Below are 9,559 nucleotides of genomic sequence, written 5' to 3' on the forward strand. Positions count from 1 at the left end.
ATTTAATTTAACTCGTATTAACTTCTAACTCGTCCCCTGCTGATATTATATTGAGTTCTCAATTTCTAAATGAAATTCACGAGGAAAAAAATTACATTTTTATGCCTGTTTTTGAATTTTTGAAATTTCGATTATTTTTGCACTTAAGTTCGCAAATGTATAAACTCAATCAGGAAATTTTATTTTTTACACATTTCTTAGAATTCCCCTCCTCGTGACAAATTGTGGCTCATTTAATGTTAAAGCCTTGGCGGCGTAGAACTTTAATTGTCTGAATCAGTTTTCAGATTGCTGCCACCGAATATCATCGCCCTGTATTATATTTAAAGAAATTAAATAATGAAGAATATGCATAAATGTATGTATGTTTCTCGTATTGTGGTAAAAATTCTCGTATTGTGGTAAACGGTATATAGAGCCATCCAATTTTGAATGACGTCATCCTACTGCGAATATGGACATCTGAAAGCCCAAATTTGAAATATGGAGTTTGTTTTATTATCTATTTCATAGTTTGTAAACCTTTAGGGAATTTTTGATTAACAAACTCAACAATTTCAAAGCGAGCATTGGCAACACTATGATTAAAAAAAAATTATCTCCATCTTGGGAGACTCTCTATCGGAAATTTTAAACATATGCTGTTTTTAAATATTTTGTGATTTTGATATTCAGCTTAATTTTACGTAAGTGCGAAGAACGTGGTATTTAATTAATAAATTTAACACACACAAAACGTTAATAATAAAAAGACAAAAAAAAAAGTTTTACACGCCCTCTTGCTAAGAAAATTGTACACTGTTACAATAAAGATAAAAGACCGAAACAATAAAAAAGTTTCGGTCTTTATCTTTATTGTTAATACAGTAAAAAAGTAATCAAAAAAGATAACTTCAATAAAGATAAAGACCGAAGATAAAGACAGAAACAATAAAAAAGTTTCGGTCTTTATCTTTATTGACCGAAACAATAAAAGACCGAAACAATAAAAAAAGTTAAAAAAGCCTATAGAGATATATATACATACCTGCTGATAGAGTATATTTATACCTAATGAAAGAAAAGGGAAACACACACTGCTTGTGGGCGAACGTAAATATTTGTTGATACAGTGTCCATACTTAATTGAAGCGCAGACCAAAATATACTTCCATGAATGAATGTAAAATTTAAATAATTTACTATAAATTGTGATATAAAAATTTTATCTTATTAAAGCAAAGGTAAAAGCGTGCTGCCTACGGGCACACGTAAATATTTGCTGATATCATATCAGGTATACATATTTAAAGCACAAAAATAAACATACTACTTAATGACGAAAGCAATTATTTGTTGATGTAATATGTATATTCATTAAAGCAAAGGATTAAATATAGTGCTTATGGATATAAGTAAATATCTCTCGATACGATATCGTACTTATTTAAAGCAAAAGACCGAAACAATAAAAAAGTGTGTGCCAACATTTTACATTTTATCAGGAATTCTAAAAGCATGCTGCTTTTAAAACATTTTGTAATTTTACTGTTGAATTATATATGGTATAAGAGCAAAGAAAATTATGCTTAATAATAAAGCTAAAATGATAAAAAGAAATGTGTTAGCGAGAGTTAGTGCAAAAGCAGGTTGATAGCCTGAGACCTTAGCGAGAGCATAAAAAAATCTTAACAAACGCTTTTGGGCGAAACCTGAAATCTGAACCCTTTCAGATTTTTCTTTGCTTTTTATTTTTAGAGGCTTTGTCCCTGAGGCACTATTGTTTTCGTTTTGCGATTTTGCGTCGAATCACTCTGAATGTCCGTTTCACTTTTCAAATTGTTGCCACCAAATATTATCGCCCTGTATTATATTTGAAGAAATTAAAGAATGAAGAATCTGCATACATGTATGTATGTTTCTCGCATTGTGATAAAACAACCGTACCTAGAGCCATCCAATTTTGAATGACGTCATCCTACTGCAAATATGGGCATGTGGAATACCAAATTTGAAATTTGGAATTTGTTTTATCATCGGTTTCATATTTTGTAAAAATTTAACGAATTTTTTATTAATAAACTCAAGGATTTCAAAGCGATCAACGGCAACATTGTACGAAAAAATATTTTTATCTCCAGCGCGTGAGACTGTGTATCGGAAATTCTAAAGATATGCTCAATTTCAAATTATTTTGCGATATTGCTCTTGAACTGAATTTTATTATTTAAGTGCGAAGAACATGATACCCCTTTGCCTCGTTAAAAAATGCCCCTTTGGACGTAATTTAAAATCTGAAACCTTTCAGACTTTTTAATTTTTTTTCTTTATGTTTTTATTTTTTTATTATGAATTTACATCTTTTGATCTAAAAAAAAATTAGATTTTAAAGAAATTAATCTAAAGCTGCATCAGCCATAAGCTGAAGTTATTTTCTGATAAAATATTATACGAAATTACGAGAAGAAATCAGTTGGCTTTAGAAGTGCAGCTGATTTTCTTCAGATAGTTAAGACTAGATTAACTGATTACGACAAAGCATACGTTAAAAATATGCCTAAAGGAAAGGATAATTTTCTAACGAACACTGGCTCATATTCACATTACACATGGAGAAAGCAACGAAAACATCATTGCAGCCAATCCATTAGACATGATCAAGGGCATACGTTCCATGTATCGAAACAATCCTAAAATTATCGTAAACTTTAAACGTATAACGTATTTTTCCCGCCTTCCTAGCGTGCCTTCGTGGTGTAGTGGTTCTGCACACTGGACCGGTATTCCAGAGGTCCGTGGTTCGATTCCCGGCGAAGGCGGTTGCTATTTTTCGTCTTTCCTGCTTCCAAAAATATACCTAATGTCTCTACAAAATAGCATTAAGAAACAGAATTAATATAATTAAATTTCATGAGAAAAACTTGCTAACAGCCGTATAGGTAAAATGCTGAATACAACATATATTCGAATGAGTTCAACCTGGATTCGAATTCCGACGAAATTACATGGGCGTTTTTGTGATTTTCCCCATGTGTAATATAAATGAGAGCTAATTTCTTTTAAAAGTCATCTACGAAGACATCTGGCTTTAGCGGAAAGATCTCACTGTCATTGTTTTAATTAAAATCGACCAGAAACGGCAGTAGCTCACAACATTCAAATTATTAAATTATTATATTCAAATTATCAGTATTCAGACTAAAGAAATATGTCTATTTATTTTCATTCCTTATCAGTAAGAGAAATTTTTCTGTTTTGCTTCTTTTAATATGGCGAATCATTACAGAAAATCTGAGTTAATAAAAGAATTTTTTCATTAGTACTTTTAGTTGAAAGTAAAATAGAACTGGTAAATAGTAAAATAGATAGTAAATAGTAAATAGCTGGTAAATAGGGTAAAATAAAAATAATGGTAAAATAGAGCTTTTACTGTAAAATAAAACAGAGGTGGGTTTATGTGTAATTTTAGAAAAGTAATTTAACATAATGACGAATTTTAACAGACATGGTCTCTACCTGATTTTTAACAGTTTCTTTGGTTTACACAAATCAAGAAATCGTCAACAGGAATTTTCCTACATTTGTAAGCAGTTCTTTATTTCAGGTACTCAGGGGATGATACTAGGCGTTTTGCCGCTGTCCGTTGCTTCCTCAAATTCTAAAGTTTTCCCGCCCAGTACGCCCAGCTCAGACGCCGGCCGTGACTTGTGTAGATGTCATACGAACAGATATTTTCCTTCACCTGTATACGATATGTTTATGCTTTTGTTTTAATTAAGAATAGAGGTTTAGCAAAACAGTTGCTTTCGGCTGTAAACGGTTAGCTAAGTTTATTCTTTCGATATAGTGTCTGCAGATTTACGTTTATCGATAGACAATATGGTTATTCTTTTGCTTTAAATAAGTACGATATTGTATCGAGAGATAATTGCTTATATCCATAAGCACTACATTTTATCCTTTGCTTTAATGAATATGCATATTACATCAACAAGTAATTGCTTTCGTCATTAAGTAGTATGTTTATTTTTGTGCTTTAAATATGTATACCTGATATGATATCAGCAAATATTTACGTGTGCCCGTAGGCAGAACGCTTTTACCTTTGCTTTAATAAGGTAAAATTTTTATATTACAATTTACAGTAAATTATTTAAATTTAACATTCATTCATAGAAGTATATTTTGGTCTGCGCTTCAATTAAGTATGGACACTGTATCAACAAATATTTACCTTCGCCCACAAGCAGTGTGTGTTTTCCTTTTCTTTCATTAGGTATAAATATACTCTATCAGCAGGTATTTATATATATCTCTATACGCTTTTTTTTTCTTTCATTGAGTGTAGATAATCTGTACTTAATGACCCTAAAATTTGTAGAAAGTGAAATGGAATTTTAAAGGAGTTCTACGAGAAAAAAGAAGAAACAAACAAGCAAAAGTGCAAGGATTGGTACGTTAAAAAAAACACTATATACCTAATTTTGCATGAAAGGATTAGTCTACATTTACAAAATGTTATTATAACCCGTTATGTAAGTTTATCGTATATGATTGATTGTGTTGAGGAATAACGCCTCCAAGCAAAATTTGGGTTTTCTAGTTATTAAGATTCTTCAAAATATGAAAGAAAAAGTAATAAAAGTCACATAATCTATCGTAAAAACTCGTAGAAACTTTAATTTCTCCAAAAATGAAACGTTGGTTTAAAAAAGTAAATAAATACGAAACTGAAAGCCTCCAGATTTTATATTACGCCCAAAGGGGCGTTTTTCTTCATTCACACACGCATAACGTCTCGAGAGCATTTGGACTAAAAATTTTTAGAAACAACGGATCTTTAGAATTTCCGATAGACAGCCTCACGCGCTGGAGATAAAAAAGTTTTATTCCGTACAGTGTTGCCACTACTCGATTTGAAATCGTTGAGTTTTTTTAATCAAAAATTCTTTAAAGTTTTGCAAAGTATGAAATTGATAACGAAACAAATTCATTCAAAAATCGGGTTTCCAGGTGCGCTACATTATTCAAAATCTGATGGCTCTAGGTACCATTTTTTTCTCACAGTAAGAGAAACATACATTCACGCAGATTTTTCATTTTTTAACTTCTTTAAATATAATACACGGCGATAATATTTGGTGGCAACAATTTGAAAAGTGATTCAAAATGCCATTCCGAGACTAGACTAGCAGCCCTTCTGGGCTAACGCCTCTTTCAGCTAAAAAAGAAAGAAAGAAATAAAAACCAAAAAGAAAAAAAAATTCTCTGATAATAAACCAAAAATATCCATTGCAAATAAAGACCATGAGTTACTTGAGTAATCCTGAGCATTCTTCGTAATAAAAGTAGAATATTAAGTTCAGTTCACAGGAAATTGTTATTGAAAGTGCTTCATATGCATTAATATTTATAAAAAATATATATCATAACCATTATTGTTTTTAGTTGTAGCAAATAATTACACAAGTAATTTTTTTCGATTTTCTTTATTTCCCCTCTCCCTCTGTATGTGTGTGGATGTACGATTGTGTGTACATGTGACTTTACCTTCCTAACGATGGAAATGTTTAATCGTTATTTTCGATATTCTGACGCAGATTAATTAAACAGATAATAAATATTTAAAGCTTACAAATTGCATACAGATATAACGAGGATGATGTATGAAGTCTCGTTCGAGAATAAAGAACTTATTATATAATTAATTAAAATAATATTTATATATTAAGCATAATCCATTTCTTCGACTAACCAAAAAAAAAAAAAAGATAATTGCATAAAGTTAAAATATAATGTTGAACACGTATACTACTGCCGATAGGACAAGATTAAATTTAAGCACTTTGTTAAAAGATTTTACTTGTATAACTACAATAAAAGTTATTTTTACTTCAACAGTTTTTTCTTCGAATGGGTTATTACGAGTTTTTACGAGTTTTTTCTTCGAATGGGTTAAAAATTTTTACTTTTCTTTCAGCTCATTGCACAGGTAGTACTAATGTGGAGGCTATAATTCGTTATGAAATCAACTACGTGATAGAATTCACACGCAAATAAAGAATTAATTTTCAATAACCAATGCATTAAATCTTTATTAAAAGTCTTTTTATCTAATGCTAAACTGACAAGACTTTTTATGTTTATATTCGGTAGTATATATAACCTTCGCTTTGTTATATGAAATTTGAATTTCTACAGTTTGGATATTTATTAGCCAGTGCAAAACTGCATTTGATTTAAACTTTACAGGAAAAACGTGTACACAGTTGGAATTAACGAACCCTGTGGAATCATAAGCAAAATTAAACAAAAACACTGCTGTAACACTTCTCAAATACAGTGACCACATCTTTAAAATGACTTCCTCTAAAAGTGTTCAGTACTTATGATCGTATAAATATACTGAATGTGATACTGACAGTCACTTTCTGAGACGACTACATCTAATGAAAATCTTTTGGAATGAAAACGGTTCCAAAAGACTTCGATTTTCATTAGATGTTAATAAAAGTAACTCATTAGATGTTAATAAAAGTAAATAACGGTAACAAAACCTGTAAGTCTACGGTTAACAAAAGACTTTTATTAACCGTAGACTTTTATTTACATGTATTAACTTAAAGATTTTTATTAACCGTAGACTTCAAAAGACTAACCGTAGATTATTGATTTAGAAACAATTCATTATATATAAGCAGTTTTTCATATATATTATTGATAATTTGTTATTTTCGAAAAAATATGCTTGATATTTTTGCTGAAAATGAAACAGTATCGAGATACGTTTGATAGTATCCAAGAAATGTAAAAAAATATAGAAAATAAACGTGGTGCTTAGGTCACTGGAATCGCTTAAAATACCCTCAATTAACTAGTATACCAAAGATTACATAACTTAAAAACCCATTAATATCCTCAGTTAAATAGCATGCCACAGATTGCATAACTTAAAAATCCATTAATACCCTCAGTTAAATAGTATGCCACAGATTACATAACTCAATCCATTAATACCCTCAGTTAAATAGTATACCACAGATTACATAGCTTAAAAATCCATTAATACCCTCAGTTAAATAGTATGCCATAGATTACATAACTCAATCCATTAATACCCTCAGTTAAATAGTATACTACAGATTACATAGCTTAAAAATCCATTAACACCCCCAGTTAAATTGTATGCCACAGGTTACAAAACTTAATAATCCATTAACCCTCTGTAAAATAGTGTACCACAGATTATATAACTTAAAAATCCATTAATACCTAACATCCATTAATACCACAGATTGCACAACTTAAAAACCCATTAATACCCTCAGTTAAATAGCATGCCACAGATTGCATAACCTAAAAATCCATTAATACCCTCAGTTAAATAGTATGCCACCGATTACATAACTTAATCCATTAATACCCTGAGTTAAATAGTATACCACAGATTACCTAACTTAAAAATCCATTAATACCCCCAGTTAAATAGTATGCCACAGATTACAAAACTTAAAAATCCATTAACCCTCTGTAAAATAGTATACCACAGATTATATAACTTAAAAATCCATTAATACCCTTAAATAGTATGCCACAGATTACGTAACTTAAAAAATCCATTAAAAACTGTTGTTGAGAATTAGACGAGGTTGTTCTTACCTGTAAAAGTCCGTCCGACAGAAAAGTTTGCCTTCCCGGGAGAAGCACTTGTCAGCCAAGGTACCTTGGCAGTCCCAGCACTTGACGCATTTGGCGTGCCATGCTCTGTCTTCCACTTTCAGTAGGAATCGGTCCAGTATAGGAGAATCGCAACCAGCACACACTACCATCTTCATGGTTGCTTCATCAATTTCAGCTGCTTTCAACGACAGTTTTACACAACTTTTTCTCTAGCTGACCCTTGTTTCAGCTTAGCTCTAGTGTACACTAAATTTGCTGTATTTCTTCGAAATTTATCAAGCATTTAACATAAATGTCTTTTTACACAACTGCAGTTCATGGCGGTGAGCAAGGGATAAGAGTAATCTTATTAATTTCTTCCCTTCACATGTTTTGGATTTATTTTTACGGCTGCGGAAATATCCATAAATCTTAGCAAAGCATTCATCATTTATTTGAAAGTTGTTAAACTATAATTTTTTTTATTTTGTAATTGGTTACATTTTGGAGGCATTAGACGTTTATACAGATTCTTCGGAAAACATCAAAAGCCTGAAATATGACTCCTTAATTCTTCTTATTCTTACCTCCAATACTCAACATAAGCTTGTCATTTATGCAGCATTTCGATTTACGGAGACGTTCTGTAACACACGTCTACTCGGTGGGATGTTTCATGAGGTGGTATTTTTTTACTTATGTATTTAGACGTGAAGTAAGTAATCTTTTCAAAAGCACTTTGGCAAAAGTATTGACCCTTTTATTCCCGCTCTACCCCTTTCTATACACTTGAATCTGGTTCACACTTTTATGTCGTAGGACTTAAAACATTCTTTTCTTGGTTGCAGTCAGGAAATAATTATATTTCTTAACTCTTTAGAACACTGGACCACGAATGCACTTTCTGAACAACTTCTTACCCACGTTCATCTAAACACACGTACTGCTGACGCGAATTCGAGTAGCTCGCATAGTCAATGCCAGCTGTAAAGTCTCGGTTAGCGATCAGTTCGCTTTTCCGCTGCAGACTTTCACTAGCTATCGAGTTATGGTGATGCGGTTTGTCAAGAACCAGTTTTTGTGTGACGAGCGTATCAGGTTTTCGTGCAGCCCGTTGGCTCAGCTCCGAACTCGTACACTGATGGCAGCGTGCGATGCAGCTGTAGGCGGGATCAGAAGGTAGGTGGAGTCGTAGGCGGAGCTTCGGCAGTCTTGCGACGTCAATCTGCGTCACCCGTACCTATACCGTAGTTTTTTCCCTACGCACTTTAGTTCGAATTGCAACTCGGGGTGGAATTCCGTTACGGAAATTTTTATTTATTTAATTTTTTATGATGGAGATTAAGATGTCGAATTATGAGAAACGTAAATGTTTAGAAATAGATGTTTCTAAAAAAAAAATTCAGTTCTAGATGTCCTAAAAAAGTTTAGTTTTTTTCTTAAAAAAATTCAGAAATAGATGTTTCTAAAAAAAATTCAGTTTTCTTTAGAATCCGTAGTTATGAATTTGGACAAATTATGAGTCTGGAAGGGAAGTATCTGGTTACACATCATAAAAAAAAGAGCGGAAGAAAAAGAAGCCTCCAATATACTAAGCAATAACTGTTTCCATCAATGGACCATATTTTCCTAACATGAAAACTAATTCGTATTTAATTTAATATAGGTACTACTAAATTAATTACGAAGTATACATTCGTAATTAATTTAGCAGTTTCTAAAAAATAGAAATTGTACAAGTAGAAGGAAACTAACGGATGTGTACCATATACTATCCAGTAGTTTTCCCATTAATGGCCGTACTTTCCATCAGCACGTTATTTATTTCTATCTAAAATTATTTAGAAGTTACTTAAAAGCTCTAAGCTAGATCATACTGTATTTTAAGTTGTTTCATGAATAAAAAATATAAAATCACGTA

At 31.6% G+C, this 9,559-nt stretch overlaps 1 protein-coding gene across 1 annotated transcript in view; it reads right to left on the reverse strand.

Annotated features, from left to right (window-relative positions):
• LOC118189443 (LIM/homeobox protein Lhx1-like) overlaps positions 1-8,753 on the reverse strand; it is a 240,340-nt gene extending 231,587 nt beyond the window's left edge. Inside the window, exon 1 of the mRNA XM_085816482.1 lies at positions 7,639-8,753. Coding sequence (XP_085672608.1) covers positions 7,639-7,814 — 176 coding nt within the window. The 5' untranslated portion in view covers positions 7,815-8,753. The remainder of the gene's footprint in view (positions 1-7,638) is intronic.
• Positions 8,754-9,559: the final 806 nt, after the last annotated feature.

Source organism: Stegodyphus dumicola, chromosome 5, assembly GCF_044657685.1.
Source record: "Stegodyphus dumicola isolate Sdum_Otavi_A_Nest chromosome 5, ASM4465768v1".
Classification (NCBI taxonomy): domain Eukaryota; kingdom Metazoa; phylum Arthropoda; class Arachnida; order Araneae; family Eresidae; genus Stegodyphus; species Stegodyphus dumicola.